At 55.5% G+C, this 20636-nt stretch overlaps 10 protein-coding genes across 10 annotated transcripts; 2 read left to right on the top strand and 8 right to left on the bottom strand.

The window, feature by feature from the left end:
• Positions 1–1575: 1575 nt before the first annotated feature.
• Positions 1576–2637, bottom strand: K489DRAFT_321376 (uncharacterized protein; the record flags this gene model as incomplete). The annotated part of the gene is made up of 1 exon (XM_033601545.1): positions 1576–2637. A coding segment is annotated over one exon (1062 nt), but the record flags the coding sequence as incomplete, so codon positions are not given.
• Positions 2638–2825: 188 nt separating this feature from the next.
• On the bottom strand, positions 2826–3719 carry K489DRAFT_258189 (uncharacterized protein). Its single transcript, XM_033600022.1, has one exon. The coding sequence runs from the start codon at positions 3548–3550 to the stop codon at positions 3014–3016; it is 537 nt and encodes a 178-aa protein (XP_033458896.1). The 5' UTR covers positions 3551–3719; the 3' UTR covers positions 2826–3013.
• A 1442-nt stretch (positions 3720–5161) lies between these two features.
• On the bottom strand, positions 5162–5912 carry K489DRAFT_258152 (uncharacterized protein). Its single transcript, XM_033600020.1, has one exon. The coding sequence runs from the start codon at positions 5812–5814 to the stop codon at positions 5380–5382; it is 435 nt and encodes a 144-aa protein (XP_033458895.1). The 5' UTR covers positions 5815–5912; the 3' UTR covers positions 5162–5379.
• Positions 5913–6557: 645 nt separating this feature from the next.
• K489DRAFT_321374 (glycosyltransferase family 15 protein) lies at positions 6558–7965 on the bottom strand (the record flags this gene model as incomplete). The annotated part of the gene is made up of 2 exons (XM_033601544.1): positions 6558–6622; positions 6762–7965. 2 exons carry the CDS (start codon positions 7963–7965, stop codon positions 6558–6560), a joined length of 1269 nt encoding a protein of 422 aa, XP_033458894.1.
• Positions 7966–10176: 2211 nt separating this feature from the next.
• On the top strand, positions 10177–12915 carry K489DRAFT_258137 (uncharacterized protein). Its single transcript, XM_033600019.1, has 2 exons — positions 10177–12064; positions 12134–12915. Exons 1-2 carry the CDS (start codon positions 10257–10259, stop codon positions 12900–12902), a joined length of 2577 nt encoding a protein of 858 aa, XP_033458893.1. The 5' UTR covers positions 10177–10256; the 3' UTR covers positions 12903–12915.
• Positions 12916–13380: 465 nt separating this feature from the next.
• Positions 13381–13947, bottom strand: K489DRAFT_258127 (uncharacterized protein). The gene has a single exon (XM_033600018.1). The coding sequence runs from the start codon at positions 13767–13769 to the stop codon at positions 13428–13430; it is 342 nt and encodes a 113-aa protein (XP_033458892.1). The 5' UTR covers positions 13770–13947; the 3' UTR covers positions 13381–13427.
• Positions 13948–14242: 295 nt separating this feature from the next.
• K489DRAFT_300415 (uncharacterized protein) lies at positions 14243–14908 on the bottom strand (the record flags this gene model as incomplete). Its single annotated transcript, XM_033600402.1, has 3 exons — positions 14243–14340; positions 14404–14544; positions 14605–14908. Coding segments are annotated over 3 exons (543 nt in total), but the record flags the coding sequence as incomplete, so codon positions are not given.
• Positions 14909–15588: 680 nt separating this feature from the next.
• Positions 15589–17511, bottom strand: K489DRAFT_381859 (beta-1 and beta-2 tubulin). Its single transcript, XM_033605236.1, has 6 exons — positions 17457–17511; positions 17310–17333; positions 17181–17248; positions 17054–17108; positions 16379–16962; positions 15589–16321 (listed from the first exon to the last, which is right to left on the bottom strand). The coding sequence occupies exons 1-6, from the start codon at positions 17466–17468 to the stop codon at positions 15721–15723; spliced, it is 1344 nt and encodes a 447-aa protein (XP_033458890.1). The 5' UTR covers positions 17469–17511; the 3' UTR covers positions 15589–15720.
• Positions 17512–18034: 523 nt separating this feature from the next.
• Positions 18035–19190, top strand: K489DRAFT_381857 (uncharacterized protein). Its single transcript, XM_033605235.1, has 2 exons — positions 18035–19046; positions 19103–19190. The coding sequence occupies exon 1, from the start codon at positions 18211–18213 to the stop codon at positions 18931–18933; it is 723 nt and encodes a 240-aa protein (XP_033458889.1). The 5' UTR covers positions 18035–18210; the 3' UTR covers positions 18934–19046; positions 19103–19190.
• Positions 19191–19825: 635 nt separating this feature from the next.
• Positions 19826–20603, bottom strand: K489DRAFT_411261 (uncharacterized protein; the record flags this gene model as incomplete). Its single annotated transcript, XM_033607788.1, has 2 exons — positions 19826–20335; positions 20406–20603. 2 exons carry the CDS (start codon positions 20601–20603, stop codon positions 19826–19828), a joined length of 708 nt encoding a protein of 235 aa, XP_033458888.1.
• Positions 20604–20636: the final 33 nt, after the last annotated feature.

Here is a 20636-nt window from a genome sequence, read left to right as displayed (position 1 = left end):
GATTATGACGCTCATGGTTGTGGGAATAGCAGTGGTCGTCAGCACGGTCGTACTTGTAGTGATGATGGCATCGGGAAGAGTGATATTGGCAGCGACTGTCACAGCTACCTCGGGAATGGTAGTATTGATCGAAATTGTCGGGATGGTAACGGTTGGGACAGAGATAGTCGGAAGGGTGACACTCGGGATGGTAAGAGTCGGAACGGTAATCGACGGCAGAGTCACGGTCGGCAGAGTAGTATCGATCGATACGGTCGGGAGGGTGACCGACGGCAGAGTTACAGTCGGCAGGGTAGTATCGATCGACACGGTCGGAAGGGTAATAGTCGGCAGCGTCACCGTCGGCAGAGTAGTATCGATCGACACGGTCGGAAGAGTAACAGTCGGTAGCGTTACGGTAGGTAGGGTGACAGTAGGCAGTGTTGTGTCGATCGACACGGTCGGCAAAGTGACCGTAGGAAGAGTGACTGTAGGCAGGGTAGTATCGATCGAAACGGTCGGAATAGTGACAGTAGGAAGGGTGACAGTAGGGAGAGTGACAGTGGGAAGGGTGACAGTAGGCAAAGCGGTATCAATAGAGAGGGTCGGGATCGTAACGGTTGGAAGGGTGACAGTAGGAAGAGGGACTGTAGGGATGATAACAGTAGGCAGGGTGGTATCGATGGACACGGTCGGAACAGTTACCGTAGGAAGAGTAACAGTAGGAAGGGTGACGGTAGGAAGGGTGATAGTAGGAAGGGTAGTATCGATCGACACGGTGGGAACAATGACAGTAGGAAGGGTGACAGTGGGAATGGTGACAGTAGGCAAAGCAGTATCAATGGAGAGGGTCGGGATCGTGACGGTCGGCAATGTCGTATCGATGGAGATGGTAGGCACCGAGACAGTTGGCAAAGTAGTATCCAGCGAAAGCGACGGGACGGAGACCGTGGGGATCTGGAGCAGGCTGGTCGTGACGGTCGCCAGCACGGTGTCGATGATGGGGACGAGGGTGCTTAGGAGGACTTGGACGTCTGTGAGGATTTCGAGCTCCGTGGCGATGGAGGTCACGACGGGGACGGCGGTGCCGAGGACGACGGAGACGAGAGTCGTGACTTGGGTGACGGGGATCGTGGGGAGGGTCACGGTGGTGGCGGTGATGGTGGAGACCGCGCCTGTGGGCTTGGTGGCTTGGAGGCTACAGGCTGAGGAGAGGATCGCGGAGGGGAAGCGGGTGAGGGCGGTAGGAGTGGAAGCGACGGCACGCTTGCTTGGGTATTGGTAATAGGTGTAGGTCGCAGTCGTGGTGCTGGTGGTGGTCGTCTTCGGAGTCAGAGTCGAGGTTTGGGATGAGGTCGTGTGGCTCGTGGCGGTGGTGGTGGTCACGACAGTGGAGGTAGAGGTGATGTAATTCGTTGTCGGAATGACCACGACGCTGGTGGTCGTAGGAGTCGTATAAGCAGTAGCCGTGAGACTGACCGTGGCAGCGCTGGTGTATCCGAGGTACGAGGAACAAAAAGGCTGAAGAGTCTGAGAGGCAATGACCTTGGTGGCTTGCGAAACAGCGACTGCAGGATCAGGAAGACCGGGGTTGGTCGAATTGCTGTAGGCAAAGCTGTATTGGATCATGAACCGATCGCCACCGTTGACAGTGCCCGTGTTAGTCGCATACTTTCCAGTCCAGGTCTCCGAATAGAGCGCGCAGTACTGTCCCTGGTTCTGGGCTGGGTTGGCAGTGCTGTTGATGTACAGGAGATAAGTGTTGAAGAACTGGCAGAATCCTTGTTGGGAGCAAGCTCTCGCGCAGAGAGTAGCATCGAAAGGACCACTGGTGAAGACGAGCGAGCCAAGGAAAGTATCGGCGCCAAATTTGTCGAAAGGAGCGTTGATTGCGGCATTACCCAAGGCAACAGGGTCGGTGTACCCGGGAATGGTCGGGATGGCTGTGCTTACGTAGCCATTCGAACCGGCAATGACAACCAGGAAGTTCTTGCGCCATTGGCCGTTGTTGACAGCATTACCGGAAGTGACCGGACCACCCCAGAATGCACACTTGATCAACGTCGTACTCGGAGGATTCGGACAATCGTTGCCCGGCTCGACAGACGGGCTTCGTTCCCAATATACGTTGAAAGATGCGCAACCTGTAAGAGCAGTACATTTGGCCGCGCACTTGTTGACATCATAAGTAGTCAGGGTGGTATAGCCGAGGTAGCCATAAGCATTGTTCGAGGCATTGAGGTTCTGGAAGGACTGGAAGTATCCCGAGGGGGTCTTGGCGGCAAGAGCGGCCTTGCCGAAGTCCGGGAGAGCTAGGAAAGCACTCGGGGTGTCCGGGGTAGGAGTTGGTCCGTAGCCGACCGGCAAAGACGTACAGGTCGTCACGGCCTTCTTGACAATGGCCGGTAGAGCGGTCACGAGGGGCAGAGCCGCTACACGTGTCGCAGGGATGATGGCACCCAGGCCAGTGAGTTGCTTGATACCAGCGGCGAAGATGGCATCACGGTCGTAGGTGACGACTTGTGCTGTGACCGCGGAGTTGACCGTGAAGGTCGGGTCGGGCAGGGCATAGGCGAGGGCGGTGTTGATCTCTTGAGGAGCAGGTGCAGCGGAGACCAATCCAAAGAGGCACACGGCCAGGACGTTGGGTGAACGCATATCTGCGCGACGAGAGATGATCAATCGATGTGATCCTCAGGAGTTGCTTTGATTCTTGTGAACGCTGAAGACCGGGTCGATTGGGTGTGATCGTCTGTTCTGGGAGCATCTGAAGATGCTCTTATATAGAATTCCCATCACGACCGTCGTGGTGAATGGCTTCATGATGGCTTTGTCACAAGCGAGCGAGCAAGCCCAAGTTGCAGAGACAGAGGTGACGCCAGCATGCTGGTCCAGCCACAGGCGTGAATCAACGAAGATGGTTCGAGACCATGGCGGCGATGGCGTGGGCATAATAATTGTCATAACTGCCAGACATCGGTCAAATCGGACGAAGCACTCCGATGACTCATCAGATATTGACCTCCAGTGATGACTAATACGGATGCCCGGTTGGTACGCGGCGGAGTTGAATTGTCATCGTTTTTATTGAGCAGTCATAGTCCTCGATCCGGTTTGACCGGCAGCTGTATATCGGATAGGTGCTCGGATAGATGACCTCAGGAGAGCATACGGATGTTGCAGCCCACACGCTCACTGTAGGAGGGCATATCTGACAGGATTTAGGCGTGAAGTTGCACATGTGCCAAGAGATGCAGGAACGCCACGGGAGTCTCGACGTGCATGAGAATAGCTTCAGTGAGCTCCCGTGGAGTGCAGTCCGCTTTCGGAAAGAAAATGTCTCGCGGACGGACGGCGAAGCTATATACAGACTCCGAGGGTAACAAGATGAGGACGAATGCCCGCGACCTCCGTGATGATCGAGAGTCACTGTGGCGTACAGACGATAGTGTGTTCCATTTATTAGGAATAGGCATATGGCGTAAGAGCGGTGGGCATACATACACGCATTTCCATTCCATAGAGGCTTGCACAGTGGCTGTTGGGTGCTGCAGGCGCTCTCTTTACACATCCTGCTCCTCCTGTGGATCTACCGTACGTAGAAGGCGGGAGAGCGGGCAGAACCGCAAGAAGTGATCATCATCGGCATCCGTGGACGGGGGATGCGATTTCGATCGCGTCATTGCAGAGCGCGCGTTCTATTTTGATCCAGTCGGAACCTGACGGATCTTGGTAGCTTCACCACGTGGATCCATCGTGAAGGAACAGGCCAGATCATGGTCCCTCGCTTGGGTGCTATTGGTAGAAGGTGAAACAAGCTTCACGATAGTCCTTCGAGAAGAAGACTACTAAGAGAGGAGCTAAGAAAGAAGCTACCGCACCAAGGGAGACGCGAGGATCGACGATGATCACGTTCGACAGCGGCAGCGCCAGGGACGTGAGGGAATGTGGAGGAGGGTGGAGATGCTCTCCTCCCGTTCATGGAGAATCTTCGCATGTTTGAAGAGGCATACAGCATGAAAAGCGGTCAGATGAGAATCGCCCGGACATCTACCTGTCTTCACCGAGCCCTCGAGATTCCAGTACTGTTGTGGTGAGGGTGGTGAGGGCGGTGGTGGCGGTGGTGGCGCATGTGGTCCAATTGCTCCATCTGGACCATTGGTGCAGTTGGGCGGAATGAGACAATGGAAAAGAGTGTGTGGGTGAGGTGAGGTGAGGTGAGATTGACAAGCCAGTGTGTGATGAGGTCGGGACGAGGCACATTATCACCGGTGAGCCTTCCCCATTGGGAAAGAAGACGCAAACTCTCACACGCACTCTCTCTCTATCTCCCAAACCCTCGGCCTTCTCTCCACGGCAGCAACACCGCAGGCAACGGAGCGCCATCACTCTACAAACGAGGAACGGAACTGCCACAGTATACACCTGCCATAGCGCGATTGCGCTTCTACCTCTAGTACAGGATGAGTGATGATAATGCTCATCAACAAGATCAGGAAACTCCCTCCCTTTCATCCCTCCTCACATAATAGACCCTTACCGAAAAGCATGACATATCATATACATGGAAATGGGAACGCAATCCCATCGGTGATGCCCGCCATTCGAGCACCATGTATACAATTCCTCAGGACCTCTCTCCATACGCAACGGGGACAGCGGGAGGATGCACGTCAAAAAGCACTTCGCTTGAGGGATTCCATGAGGAGGAAGTGGAGGTGATCTCTTCTGCATGATTGGTGAAAAAAAAAGCCAAAATCCTGCTCCTCTGCTGCTGCTGCTGCAGCTCGAGGGGGAAAAGGGAAACGCCTCTCATGCATGACCTCCGCAAGCCTGGTCCCTCGTTTCTTCCTCTATGTACCTTGCTTGGCGTTGCGAAAGACGGTAACATAAGACAGAGGGAGAGGGAGAGAGGGAGAGAGAGCCAGAGAGACGAAAAGGGCGACGGGTACGATGTGCAGATATTTCCCAGGCTTTAGGTACGATTTTCCCGTGTTTGATCCGTTCGTGCAGTACTTGGTACCATGATAACATACCCAGGTATGTAGATAGATGATGTCGCGAGAGGGCGATCGCGAGGTTCGTGGGCGGTCGCCCTGCGTGCTTATGTAAGGACATATACATTTCAATTCTTGTCAAGCGGGCACATAACGGCCACAGGCAGCTGAGACGAGTGATGATCTCGAAATCAAAATTAATATTGTCACAACGACTCTTTTGCTAAATATACTATCGCTATAATGTGTGTTGCCATTTGACACCTACGACGACGTTGCCGACGCCGCTACGAGTATGGATAGTAGGCCGATCAAGAATACTATGGACCGTAGTTCGTATGACACCTATGATCCGAGCAGCTGGCAGGCAATCTATTTACTCTCTCTCATCACGATCGGTTGATCAAAGACCGATATTCGTATATGTACTCGTTCCATGATAGTAGCTAACAATCGCTCCTGCTCGACATCCGTTCTCTCCGATGGATGTCCAACTCATCACGATGGACACAATCAGTCTTTTTCGGGTTCCCAGGGAGGGAGGGATAGCAAAAGGGATGGAAATAAGCAAGGAGAGAGAGAGAGAGAGAGAGAGAGTATCCAGGTCGAAGGTGATAAAGGACGTAGCGTTTTCCTCTCGTGCTCGTAGTAGATACCCAGGTACACATCTTCGACAAACCCCACAACGATCACAACAAACAACGATCACACCAACGATCACGAGGACAAAGTTGGAGAAGAAGAAGAAGAAGAAGAAGGAAAAAAATGTGTAATACAGAGAAATCAAAAAAATACAGAAAAAGGTGCCCACAGCATCGTCTCCCTTGTCCTCCGTCATCGTTGTTGTGGATGTGAATGTTGTGGTTGTAGTTGGGGAGTGGAGGGGGTGGTCCACGACCCTCAAGTTTTTTCTTTCACTTTCTCTTGCTCAATGTCAATGCTCGATTTCGATGTCGGATGATGACAAAGTGGGGGGAAAAGAGAATCCTAATCGAAAGCCACCTTCTTCGACCGGCGAGAGGAGGAGGAGGAAGTCATCCAGGACCCCAGGGATGATGATGATGATGATGGGAACGATGCGGAGACCGAGGAGAAGAACTTCGCGGTGGAGAGCAGGAGGGAATCCAGCGGAGAAGAAGAAGAAAAAGAAGAAGAAGAAGAAGAAGAAGGTTGAAAACGGGGATCATCATCGTCGTCGTCGTCGAGGGAGAGAGGCGGGAGGTCCTCATCATGCGTGACGGCGCCCGCAGGTCTTCTGCTCCTCTCCTTGTCAGGGACAAAGGGAGCATCGCTGTCCCTTCTCTTCTTCGTCTTCGTGCTCCGTCCGTTCCCCGCTCCGATCATACCCAGAATCCCATCCCAGAGGGACCCATCGGGCCTGATCCAGGTATGCCTACCGTTGGCGCTCCCGTTTGAGGATCCCTCCTCCTTTTCCCCCTTCTTCCGAGGGTAAAAGACCCGACGGATCCACCAGACGACTCCGAATTTCAGCGCCATGGACAGGAGGAACAGTTTGAAGGGGTTCCGTTTGACGGTGTGGTTGATGCGGCCGAAGAAGACGTTGGCGTAGCGGCCGGCGAGTCAGTTCTCCTTCTCGTAGCCGGCCGGGCGTTTCATGCCGTTGATGTCGAACCAGCGACCCGTGCCTGGATCAGGGTTTCCGTCAGGAAAATCGATTCGGTCTTTCAAGGGGGGGTGTTGAGAGGGGAAAGGGGGAAAAAGAGGAGGTTCGGAGAGAGAGAGAGAGAGAGACAGGGAGAGAAAGAGAGAGGGATGATATCTTACAGGAGTATCCGTTCCAGTCAAAGTTCTCGCCCGGGTCGCACGAGCACTTCAGGTCGACGCGCAATTGCTCGCCGGTGGGGCAGTGCGTGAAGGGGACGTGGTAGTAGGCGATGTCGTTGAAGAAGTGGATCTCCGTCTTGTTCAGCATGAGGGCGGCGGCGATGGAGTGGACCGGGGCGTCGCCCCAGCGCTCGTAGAAGAAGCCGCCCTCGCGGTCGAGGAAGTTGAAGTAATCGGTGTAGGCGGGGCCCCGGAGCCAGTTCAGGTTGCCGATCTCGAAGTTGCTCCAGAAGTGGCACATGTTGTACTTGACGCCGCCGTCGTCGGAGATGAAGTCCATGGCGTTGTTGGGCGCGATGTGCTGCGGGTGCTTCTTGATGAATTTGGTCACGCTCTCCCAGAGGGTCTCGATCGTCTCGGCGTATTCGTACAGCGAGATGGTGAAGCTGTACTTCTTGCCGTGCTGGGCCATGTAGGCGAAGGGGTCGTAGGCCACGTCGCAGAAGAGCTTCACGCTCGGCTCCACGCGCCAGTACCACTCGTACTCGAGCATCAGGGGGTGCTGGAAGAACAGGCCGCTCTCGTAGCGGCACATGTGGCGGTAGGATTCGCTGTCGCCGTAGATGATCTGGCGGCGCTTCATGTCCTCGCGCACGCGCGCCGCCTTCTCCTGATCGATGTATTCCGGGTACCCCCAATGCTCGGGCCCGATCAGCCCGTAGCGGGCGCGGCCCGAGGTCAGGGCGGTGGTAATGCGCTTGAAGGTGTCGTCGAAGGGTTTGTCGTTGAGGAAGACCCAATCGTAGTTGTAGTTGCGGTTGAAGCGGTCCTCGACGTGCCGGATGCTCTGGGAGATCTCCCAGACGTCGGAGTTCCGGGCGAGGGTGACGAAGGTGGCGTTCATGCGAGGGCCAGGGGCGGGCTTTCCGCTCCCCGAGGAGAGGACATTGTGAGGCGGAGTCGAGTCGGCGTACGGGTTGGGAGAGGTGTCGGCAGTATCCGAGTGTGCCAGCTCACCCTTGGTGCCCGGCGTCTTCCTCGAGCCGGTGTTGAGGAGGTTTGATCCCTGGGTGCGAAGCTTGTCGGTGGCGGACTTGAACTGTTCGCGGGTGGCGGAGTTGGATGAGCCTGTCAGGTAGAGGATGGTGATGAGGGCGACAAAGGCGATGACGATGTAGCGGAATAACCGCGTCCCGCCCGCCATGATGTGAAGGTGATGATCGTGATGATGATGGAGGAGCGGCGGAAGTCAAGGAGAGGGAGGGAGGGTTTGCGCCAGCGAGGGTGATGCGGGCGATGATCGATGGTCGTTCGGTGATGACCAGTGTGGACAGATGGTGAAGAGGGAGGGAAAGAATTGATGGAGAGATGAATGGATAGACGACGAATGGGTGAGAGATGTTACTGCCCCAGGTGTACACGAATTTCCAGTACAGGCGCTCAATAGGCCAACCCGGAAATAATAGAGCACGAGCGTGGCCGGGGAGATTTCCCAGGGTCCACAGTAGTTGTACCGGTACATACACACCACTCGGGTACATGTACCACAGTTGATTGTTAGAATTATCTGGTACGTATACCTACTGTAGGTGGTATTATCATTATCCTTAGGCCATGCTTCATCGAATCGTTCATCCTCAACGCCTCAACGTCGCCTGGTCCCCAGCCAAGTTGTTGATGATGATCATGACGATGGTAATATATATATATATATATATATATTCGTTATGTTCCCGCCATTTCATATCGCGGTCTGTACATCTCAACGACCAGAGTGAAAAGCGGACGCGTATGCAGAACCCGACTGTGACAGAGAAACCCAGCGCAGGAGATGTTGTGTGCTGGCATCCTACGGCGGCGGTGATGATAGCAATAATCATAATAATAATGACAATAACAATAACAATAACAATAAGGAGGAGGAGGAGGAGATGATGATATACGACTACAGTATCTAGGTAGGTGCAGCATGAAGTAATCACCACGAGGAGGAGATGCCTCTCTCGTCGCCAATACGAGATGTGTCTCTCTCATCTTATCGAGAAGGAGATGCCTGCCTCCTCCTCTCATCATTATCATCGAATACGAGATATGCCGCGAGTACTACTACACTATACTATACTACCCACGCACCTACCCCAACGTCAGCAGAGTGGAAGGCTAGAAAGGGGGGGATGGATGGATGTCGCCTGTTGCTCTCCTGACACTGCTAGGTATGCCATGTTTTCTTACCTGGGTGCTATCATGATGATTTATTATTATTCATGGTTTCGGAACACTGATATGATGACTGTCATTGCTGCTGTTGTAAGGAAACGATGAACCTGTGTGTGTGTTAATTACCTAATCGGTCATCATACATCATCTCCACTGCTGTAGAGAGGCGGACAGCTATATATATCCAACGGCACCTGGGCACGCATAATCTCTGCACTGTAGGTGGTCTGAAAATAATATACTTCAGAGGATATCCGATTCGAACGGGTCGTTCATGTTCATCTGTTGTTCACACATATAGCACGGAATGTACAACCCAGGCACATTCCCAGATGTTCACCAGTCACCTCTGTCCACCTGGTTTCGTGTCTCTGTGGCACTCGAGGACGTGCGGGAGGAAGTGAGCAGCTGTCAAGATGGGATCACGTAGGTGATCGAGCTGAAGCGCACGATGCATTCCAAGGACAACGTTGGCCAGGTTGGTGATCGTTCGCATTTCGAGAGGTCGGCCACTGTTGCAATAATTATAATAAGACAGTGCTCTCATCAATTGTCCCATGATATGCTCCATGTCTCGTTCATCCATCCCACCTGCATGTGAGGATAATATGATCTCCCGCATTGGAGAGATCCACTATATGTCTATATGTCTTTAGGGTTTGGGTAAATCACGGGGTCCTCACCTGCTTCTCACATGCTGTAGAAAGTCACGTGATGAGATCAGAACAGATCGACGCTCGCCATACCTGCCCACCTGGGCACACTCTCCACCCTCGAAAGATTTCCCGCTTCGGCCTCAGGCACACGCAGAAGCAACACATGGAATTCTTTCCTAGACGTCAGAAGTGAATCCTGTAAGTGCCCTGGCCTGGTGGAGAAGGATTTCCCGTGTGAGAGTGTGGTAAAGCGGCGTTGGGCGGTCTTCCATTGTGCTGCACTGCACCCACCACCCACTCTCGCCCATCTGCGAGGTCGCCGGGAAGCTGCAACGACGGCGACAACCCACATCCACTCACTCCAAAACCCTTTACTCGACCATCTCGGCATCGAAAAGTCTCACTGGGAGAGGACACACGATCGTTGCCAGACGTCATCTTGGGATGATCCTGGCGCTTGACCAACAACATCCGTTTCAACTCAATCCAGTTCAAGCGTCAATCATCACCACCTCCAACACGATCGCCAAGCTCCCACAAGTCAACGGAGGCTCCTTGACATACTCATCACCACCGACCACCACCGACAAAGCTCGACAGACGATCCAAACCACCGGTCGGCATGTCGTTCTTCGGATTCGATGCGACGCTCCCTCGCGATGGTCCCAACAAATCCTCAGCCTCGCGTGGCATGTTCGAGTCCCACGACCCGTTCGCCGGTCTGAGCCGTGGGGATGGCCGAGACGCCGGCGTGACGCTCGACTTCGAAGAGACCTACGACGGCCTGGGCCATCAACTGGACGAATCCGGCGACACCTTCAACGACGACACCTTCGGCGGCGACGAACCGGTCACGCGCGACTCGGTCGGAAGAGATTTCGATTTCGCTGGACAGACCGCGGGCGTCCGGGATACCTTGTTGGAGGAACAGGTTCTGCATCAAGCCCGTAACCCCATCCGTCAGACCCGGCTCGGCCAGGCGCCGGCACGGAGCGGTTATGAGGCCTACCGACAGCCCGAGTACATCCCCAAGCTCGAGGCGGATGCGTCCATCTGGGGGACCTCCATCGCCTCGCGCTCCAGCGAGCCGGCCCCCGCCCCGGCCGCCACGCAGGCGTCGAAGATGATGAGCTTGGAAGAAGTCGAGGCTCAAATGCGCTCCCAGGCTCGTCCGGCGGCCCAGCAAAACCCGAATCCCCTGGCCCAGACACAGGGTCTCAAGAGCATGCTCGGGCTTGGACGGAACGCCGCTTCTCCTGCGCAACAGCCCGTGCTCCAGCAGCAGCGCTCGCCGCAGATCCTCCAGCGCCCACAGGTGAGTCAACCGGACATGCAATCGCAGCAGCTGCAGTACGACCCCAACCTGCGCGCCCCGCAGGTCCTGCAGCGCCAGCATTCCCCCCTCCAGCAGATGCAGCAACAGCAATCGCCCCTCCAGCAACCCGGCCGCCCGCAGTCGCAGAATTTCGATGCGCGACAAGGTCAACCTCTCCCCGGGTACCCGCTGCCTCCCCATGTCGTGCATCAATCCGCGCCCCCAGTACAGCCCCCCCGCGGTCCCGCCATGCAACAACCGGGTCACGGCCGGGGACCCTCGTACAATGGTCCTCCCGTGACTCACCCTCAGCAGCCGATGCACCTGTCCGGCACCGAGCGTGAAGCTTTCCTCGCCGAGGAAGCCAAGCGCGCCAAGCGCAACCACAAAATCTTCCTCCTCAGCAAGAACAATGGCATGATGACCCCCCAGGATAAGAACTTCATCACGCGCATCCAGCTCCAGCAGCTCCTGACCGCCACCGGAGGCGTTTCTCAAGAGCCGGGTGGAGGTGACCCGCTCGCAGAGGATTTCTATTACCAGGTTTACGCTCAGATCCGGGGGCCACCGCGTAGCGGACCTGGCCAGCCTCTCAACCAATTCGCTCAGACGTACCTCTTCCAGACCGGGGGCGGTAACCGTTATGGATATGGTCGTAGCAGACATCATCCACGGGGTGGCAACGGTGGTCACGGTGGAAACGCCGACAACCACGTCGCTCGGATGGAGCAACAGGTCGCCCGCGCCGTCGAGGCCGCGAAAGCTCGCCCGAAGAACAAACAGCTCACCATGGAAGGCTCCCTCGGAAAGATCGCGTTCAGCAATTCCAAAACGCCGCGGCCGTTGTTGAACATCAAGCGTCCTGACACGCCGTCGGTCGCCGCGAACGTGCCCGCCAACAGACCCGCGGATCGCAAGACCGCTCTGCGGAATGTCGAAGCCTTGTACACGGTTCTCATGCAGCTGGAAGATCACGAGAGACGATTGCCTCCACCTCCAAACGAAGAGAGCCCCCCGGAGGTGATCGAAGGCCACATGCGATGGAGACGGGACATGCAGGCGTTGAACCAGAGGTTGTGGGAGGCTAGCAAGGTGATGGAGCCCATCCAACAGAGGTCAGTCATCTATAGAGACTCATGTTCCGATGGGGAGATCCCCCCGACTGACGATCCCCTGAACCACAGCCCTACCACCTCGCACCCCTTCATCCAATTCCTCGGCCCGTCCAAGGGCAAGAAGGCCATCCCCCGCATCTTCCGCCACCTCGACGACCAACAGCGCCTGACCCTCCTCACGCTCCTCGCCATCCATCTCGACAGCCTGGACGCCGTCCGCGACACCTTCCCCTCCCTCGTCTCCGGCACGCCGCTCCCCGCCGCCGTCCGGGACGAGGTCGAGCTCTTCTGCGCCGCCGTCATGCCGCCGCTCTTCAGCTACGTCAACGAGGCGCCCCTCGGCATCATCATCGGCCTCGTCGGCCTGATCCTCGACCGCGTCAGCGTCCCCGCCGTCGTCCGCACCAAGGTCGGCATCAGCATGCTCACCATGCTCATCTCGCGCGCCGAGCTCGTCAAGCAGGTCACCGGCGGCGGCGGCCCCGGCCCCGGCCCCGCCCAACAACCCCCCTCCCCCGACGACTGGCAGCACTGGACGGACCTCTACTCCCGCCTCTTCGACACCGTCGAGCCCAGCCTGCCCGCGCTCTTCCCCGCCACGGCGAACCCTGCCGCCAGCGCCGCCGACGTGCACATCTGGCAGTTCCTCGCGGCCATGGGCGTCGCCGCCGGCCCGGACCAGCAGCAGCGCCTCGTGCTCGGCGTCAAGGACCGCGTCATGGAGACCGTCGCCGTCGCCCGCACCCTGCCCGCCGACGGCGGCATGCGCGACCGCCGCCTCGCCGAGGTCAACCTCTTCATGCGCGCCATCGGCCTGGACGTCGAACTGCTCGGGTGAAGAAATTCATATCACATAATTCAAATCAATGGAATCCTTCTTTTTTTATATTCTTCTCCCCCTCCTCCCCCTCCTCCTCCGTGCCAGCTGCCCCCCTCCTCCTTCCTCCCCGTGTTCTTATATGCGGGTCCCCACGCTCGGGCCGCTTCTCTTGTCGGACCGGCAAGAATATATCGTATCGTGATCCACGACCACCCTCCCTCCCTCTCTCCCCGCCAAAGCACAGGCACAGGAAGGCGACCAAAGAGTCGGAGAGAAGAATCATACCAGAATCCCTCCAGGAGAAGGAAAATGAGGAAGAAGAGGAAGAAGGAAGAAGGGGAGGAAACAGGGATGGCCACCCCCCCAAAAAGAAAGAGAAAAAGACGGAGGAGGACTCGATGCTCACAACGAAACCGGCATTCTCTCCCCTCTTCTCCTCTCCTGAATGAATAAATGGAATGGAATTAACGGAATGGAATGGAATGGACGATAAGTTTTTGTTTGTTTGGGAGATTTTCACATTCACATTCACATTCAATTCTTTCACCACCACCACCATCCCGGGATCGTCGTCTGGAGATGCAATCTAATGCAATGCTGAATTAGTATTTTGTTTTGTTTCGTCGTCGTCGTCGTCGGTGGATGGGTGGGTAAGGTCTCTGCTCCTGCTCCTGCTCCTGCTCCCTTTGCAATTCCGTCTCCTCTGGTGCTACTCCTGCTTTTGTTCCCACTCCTGCTACTGCCGTTGCTGCTTGCTGCTGCTGCTGCTGCTGCCCCAGCTACTGCTGCCTGGCACTTGCTGCTCCCTCCCGCCACAGGTTCGTTGCTGTTGTTGTGATGACTGTAGCTGTTGTCGTTCTCGTGGTTCACACAACCATCGCCCATCTCCTCCTCTGTGCCCTCGGTTCCGCCATGGAGAAGAATTGTTTTCGCTTTCCTTTCCTTTTCTTTTCTTGTCACCCTTCCTCCCTTCTCGCGAACAGAAAAGAAAGAATAGACGGGAAAAGGGGATCAGGGGAACAAAATCAAAAAGCAGCCGGATTTGGCGGGTAGTTCCCTTTATTATTATTATTGTTGTTGTCATCATCATCACCATCATCCTCATCATCTTTATGACCATCACCGTGATGGAAATAGTCATGGAGATTTCCTGCATGCGGGCTGTCCCTCCAGAGCCCCTTAGTCCATACACACAGAGGCGTGTCCATCCATCCACCAGGAGATCCTCCCCAACCAATTAATCAACCCGCCGGCGGCGAAATCACCTCGATGCTGCGGATCCCGCCGATTGCATGCTTCCTCCGCGCCTGGCCGCCATCGCCATCCCCCTCCCCATCCCCATCAGCGACCTCTGAAAAAACCCTCACCCGCTTCAAAACCCGCAGGGTGTCTTCCCAGGGGACGTTGAACAGGCCCGCGTTGATCTTACACATATGGACGGAACGGATCCGGCGGTCTTCGTCGTCCCCATCATCCTCGCACCTTTGTTTCTGGTCATCGCGCCTCTCGCCTCCACGACAGTGAGCCTCGTTCCACTCCTCCACCTGCCGCAAGAGGTCCCGGACGGCCGTCGCCGTCGCCGCGAGGATCTGGTCGGGCGGGGAGACTTTCCGGCCGAAGGAGCGCGAGGTGAAGAGGCAGCCGACGAACTGCCGCGGTGCTCGCCGGGGGTTGCGATCGCTGCGATCGCTGCCGCTGCTGCTGTTGCGACACGCCGCACGCCCATCAATCGCTCCGTTCTCCTCGGGATTCGAAGCCGGCGGAGGGATCAACAGCGCCGTGCCCACGAGATCCGCCCCTTCGTTGCGACGACAATGTTCCCGATAGGCGGTATACGCGTCGGGGAATTCCCTCGCGAAGACCTTCGCGATCCCGGCGCCCCAGGACCCCTGGGTGTTGCAGGCGTGCACGAGGAGGCTGTTGTTCCGTGGGGGCAGGGTGAAGAGGTCGCCTGTGCTGTGGACGATTTGGAGATTGTTGGACGCTGATGATGATGAGAGAGGGTGGACTTGGGGAGGGGCGAGTTTCTGGCGCTTGGTGGAGGGGGATGAGGATCCTTCTTCTTCTTGTTCTTGTTCTTGTTCTTCTGGTTTTGTGTTGGAGGGATGGTCGCTGTCATATGTCGATTTGTAGTCGGTGCGGCGTTTATTCTTGTTCTTGTTGTTGTTATTGTCGTTGTTCTTGTTGTTCTGGTTAGGACCGCCGCGAAAGTAGTGACCGATTGTGCTTTGATGGGACATCTCGTGTCGATCACCGCCTGTGAGACGAAAGGTTCGCTTGGTTGGTTGGCTGCGATGCGATGCGATGATGGTGTTTTTTCTTCTGAAAGCAGACCGCGGTTTCTCTCGAGCGGATGATTATATACTCTCGTGGACTCTTAGAGGGCGAATTGACCCGTCGGTCGGGTGGGTTGTCGACATTCTAGGCATCGTCCGTCATACGACGATGATTCACCAACTTTGGGCAAGCGAGCAATTACGTAAGCCCCGAGCAGTCACCGAGGAGCGAGCGAATATTGCGATACAGCGGATCCTGCGCCTGCGACTGCTCCCGTGGATTGCATGTGATGGGCCTCTGATGAGTAGAAAAAGCGGATTGGTGCAGCGTCCGTCAATCCACATACGAACGAGACGATATCGAGGAATCGAAAACTTCAAGGGAGCCGTGAAGCTCAACCCGATTTTTCATTTTGGATTAGACTACTCTCTCTCTCTCTCTCACACACACTTCAGACCTTTCTAATTTGCCAACAGCGCGCGATCCGACAATCGATGGAAAGTTTCGCTCCCGTTCAAACCGAAGGAACGCACACAGAGGCGCCCACGGCATATAACGCTTACTCCTCGTCCTCAAGAGGAGCTTCCTCGTCGTACTCGCCCTCCTCATCAACCGACGCCTCCTGGTATTGCTGGTACTCAGAGACCAAGTCGTTCATGTTGCTCTCGGCCTCAGTGAACTCCATCTCGTCCATACCCTCGCCAGTGTACCAATGCAAGAAAGCCTTGCGACGGAACATGGCGCCGAATTGGTCACCGATGCGCTTGAACAAGGCCTGGATGGAGGTGCTGTTTCCGACGAAAGTGCTGCTCATGGTCAAACCGCGAGGAGGGATCGAGCACAACGCAGTTTGGACGTTGTTGGGGATCCATTCGACGAAGTAGGCCTGGTTCTTGTCCTGCACACCACGGATCTGGTCCTCGACTTGCTTCATCGAGACACCACGTCCACGGTAGATGGCGGAGCAAGTCAGGTAGCGGCCGTGACGGAAGTCAGAGGCAGCCATCATGTTCTTCGGGTCGAAGATCTGTTGAGTCAATTCGGCGACGGTGACGGCACGGAAGTTGTGGGCTCCACGGCTAGTGAGCGGGGCGAATCCGACCATGAAGAAATGCAGACGAGGGAAGGGAACCATGTTGACAGCAAGCTTTCGCAAGTCGCTACGATGAATTGCGATCAGTAATTGTGACAGAGATGAGATCGAACCGTCGGCTTACCTGTTGAGCTGACCGGGGAAACGAAGACAGGTAGTGACACCAGACATGACAGTCGACACCAAGTGGTTGAGGTCGCCGTAGCTGGGGTTGGTGAGCTTCAAGGTACGAAGGCAAATGTCGTAGAGAGCCTCGTTGTCAATGCAAAAGGTTTCGTCCGAGTTCTCGACGAGCTGGTGGATGGACAAGGTTGCGTTGTAAGGTTCGACGACAGTGTCAGACACCTTCGGCGATGGCATGATGGAAAATGTTGCCATAATTCGGTCGGGGAATTCCTCACGAATTTTGCTGATCAGGAGCGTTCCCATGCCAGATCCAGTTCCTCCTCCGAGGGAGTGAGTAATCTGGAAACCTTGCAGACAGTCGCAACCCTCGGCTTCGCGACGAACGACGTCGAGGACTTGGTCGACGAGCTCGGCACCCTCGGTGTAGTGACCCTTCGCCCAGTTGTTACCGGCTCCGGATTGTCCAAACACGAAGTTGTCAGGACGGAACAGCTGGCCAAAGGGACCGGCACGAACGGCATCCATGGTGCCTGGCTCGAGATCGACGAGGACGGCACGGGGAACATATTTGTTACCAGACGCCTGGGGAGCAGTGTCAATATGGAATTACATCCAAGCGGGGTGTTTGCAGATTCATGACGGCATGCTTGCATGTATGTGATTGTTCACTGACCTCGTTGAAGTAGACGTTCATGCGCTCGAGCTGCAAGTCGGAACTGCCGGTGTAGCTGTGAAAATACGAGATCAGCTATCTGACCAGGCAGGAATCCAGCCGGGCGGTCGGGATGGAAGCAACTTACACACCGGCCTCGCTCAGGCCATGCTCTCCAGAGATGGTGTCCCAGAAAGCGGCGCCGACTTGGTTACCCTGTGGAAGATGTGAGCCGGCTGCTCTGCGTTGAAGCCGGGAAACCGTCGAGATAGCTTACACATTGGCCGGTCTGGAGATGGATCTGTGTGCAGGAAAGAACATCCAAGTCAGCAAGACCAATTCATTTGGTAATCAATTCGGTAATTTCCATCATCACCGGCAGCGACCGATGCGACATGCCGAGTGTGACCGAGAGGATACGTACAATTTCACGCATGTTGGCGGTGATGGAGGGAGGTTATTAATCCTGGGAAGTTCCTCTGCATGGGTGTGTTGTGTTAGCGGAGCGATCCCCACGGCATTTTGCGTGCAACGCGTCTCGTGAACGCACTTCCGCTGGCGGAGCGAGACAATGCCGACGACAATGCTGTCGGACTGGAAGAATACGTACGATCTCGTGCTCTGTAGATCTAGATGCCCAAGGACGAAGAGGTGAAGTTGTCGTCGTCGTCGCGGTGGTGTTTCCAGGCGGTCAAGCAATAAGGATTCAGGGAAAGTGAGGGACTTGATATTCTTCTCCTCCTTCCCGCCGCCGCCGCCGCATTCTCTAGCTCGGGCACGACCTCCCGGAATCTAGGTTGCGGGTTCGGCGGGATGATCCGTCCCCCTTGGCTTCAGGGTTCGCTTCGGCCTTCCAGGGTTGAGTTACAGCATTCACAGTACCATCTGGGCAACTTTGGAACCTCCATCGATGGCGTGGCTGATTGGATATCCTGCTGTCCTGCCGTATCCCATGGAGATGATGTGCTGTGCCGTAAACATGGTTTGAGAGTGAATATAAATAATAATCAGGACCAAGATGTGCACACGCTTGGATCCCACTCGTCCATTTCCAGTATATCACTGGAGTTGTCAAGATTCTTAGACCCGCACGCTTCGATAGTCACGATCGCAACAAACGCCCGGAACCACATTTATGTGTCGGGAAGACACGAATCGTCTGAGTCGTCCTCCACGTAATGGCTGGGACTGTGCCCTGCCCACTTCTTGCGCTTCCAGCCGAGCTCCGAATACGCATCTATGAGGCATCACTTGCGCCGACTGGATGTCTGCATCTCACATCCTCAGCAACCTGTCGGAAAGCCGTCGTTCCGAGGGTATCACCTCCCCTCTTAGCGGCATGTCGTCAAGTTTACGACGAGGCGAAACACCTCCTCTACACGAAAAACTCGACATGCGTGGTCGTTGACGCCGGAGCCCTCGACGCGCCGCTCATCGCGGAATCGCGTTTGCCTCAGAGCGTGCTCCAGAGATTACGGCGGGTCTGCCTAGTCCTGGACTGCACCGCCACCTATCGCGCGCCGTTCACAGAGCTGGATCTAGATGTCCTCCGGGCGTTTACTTCTATTGAGGAATTGCGGATCGCGGTGGTCTTGCGCACCGATCCGGATGCGGCGAGCGCGGCCATGCGGGACATGCTGGGCATACTGCTGGCCCTTATCCTCGAGCGGATCCCAGCGAGGGTAAGGATCGAGTATGGCGTTGCGGCGGGCTCTGATGAGGAGGAGGTCGCGAATGAGCTCAAGGTTCGACGGCAGAAGACGTTTAGACGCGAGCAGCGTGTGACGGTGGTCGTCGTTGATGGTTCCGAGCTCAAGGGAAGAGCTGATGAGTCGGCCCCGGAACAGGGCAGCAACTTACGTGAAATGGACGACGTGTTCGCAGAGTATCGCGTACGATGATGAGAGTCATCAGGGATGTGTACGGATGTGTTCCTGTCGCGGGGCTGGTCGTCTGATGCATCGTCTGAAGCCATTCGTGATTAGGCGGCTAAGATGGTATGTGCACCACCAGACTGTAGGACGTTAGAACATGAGAGAATCGTCAACGACGAATACTTCCAACATATACCTGTGAGCCGTGGATTACAAAAGAGTCATGGTTGAAAGGTGATACTTTTGCAGCAGCGTGCCATGCATCAACATCGCCGAGACCAAAATCCCGTGCCTTTGACTATTCCTCATGCCTGGGTCTCGGAATGCGACAAAGTTCTGGCCGGCCGCTCGTAATACGTCGTCGATTTCATCGGCCAAAGTTAGACTTCTCTCGGGGAGATTGGTGTTCAATAACGTCACCAGGTCTTTTCTGCACCTCAGTCTGATGGAAGGGTAGAGGATCCGACCACTCATTGTGCCGATATAGCTGGCTTATCGCCTCACATCAAGGAGCAACACAAATGAGCTTCGGCGGCTTGTGTCAGTCGTTTGTGCAAATGTTGTGCGGCGGATGACCTTGAAGCCACGGTAGATCGGGCTTGCTGAAAGTGGCGACAACAAGATTGATGATGATAATTGCATTGTGATGTTTTGAAACTACTGCTCGTGCGTGCAAAGCTCGAATGATGACAGTCACCTGAATCTTACGACAAGGTGACGTGCTAAGGTTGACAGTCACATACTTGCTCAGGTGCGCAAACAAGTGACGCTCGAGGTGAGGGAATCTTCCAGCGTAGGTCCGAAGTGCAAGCACACTGTAACAAGCGTAGAAATTTTCTGCAATGGGTGAAAAGCAATGATAGGAGTCGGATCTCATCGACAACATTGATTGAAATGCACAGCTTCATGAACGACATACTCAAATATTCCGAAAAACCCAATTACCATGCAGCACTTCATCAAGGTAAAGATCCACCGGAGCGCCAAGAAGCGATTTGGCAGTGATGGTATTGTTGAAGCAGCTGAACTGCGTCGGCAGACCAGGCGTCAAGGATGCCAGAGTCGCATTGAGACCGCCAGCATAGCGATAGGACGTGACGGTAGTCTCCACCTGGTTCGGATCGAATCCCCCAGAGGCGGTGCAAGTGGTGGCCACGGTGACTTTGCAGGCAACGGGGATGATCGTCAACGGGAGCGCGCAGGCGAAGCGCATGGTCTTCAGGAATCCGCCGACGTAGTTCCCGGCGGGCGCGTCGAAGTTGTAGGCGAGAATGCCGGTCTTGCCGGCGGCGAGTTTGGCGAATTTCGGCTTGGATGCAGGTTTCACCAGGGGCAGCAGAGAATGTGGGATGTTGTCGGCGACGTTGACGAAGTTCGTGAAGTTCGTTTGTTGGTAGTTGCCGATCGGTCCGACCGGGATGTCATCGAACTATGGAGATTCAGTCGGTGAGGAGTCCTTCGCAGTGATCATTTTGTTTTGAATAACGGTGCCCTCTTACAGTAGCATTTTGTGGGTTGCACCCGATGGGAGCACTACCACGGAGATAGTCTCCGCAGACTTGACACCTCCATAGCGGCTGGCGAAAAAAAGCGTACGGACTGTCGGGATTGCAGGAGAAATAAGACTGCGCGTACACGCTGTGCGTAATGGCAAGCAGAATGGCCCCGTAGAGGGCAGCAACGATGTCGGGTTTCATGATGGTGATGGTGATCGATGATCACGAGATCAG

This window comes from Dissoconium aciculare (assembly GCF_010015565.1).
Source record: "Dissoconium aciculare CBS 342.82 unplaced genomic scaffold K489scaffold_8, whole genome shotgun sequence".
Classification (NCBI taxonomy): domain Eukaryota; kingdom Fungi; phylum Ascomycota; class Dothideomycetes; order Mycosphaerellales; family Dissoconiaceae; genus Dissoconium; species Dissoconium aciculare.
This window is presented reverse-complemented; position numbering and strand designations above follow the sequence as displayed.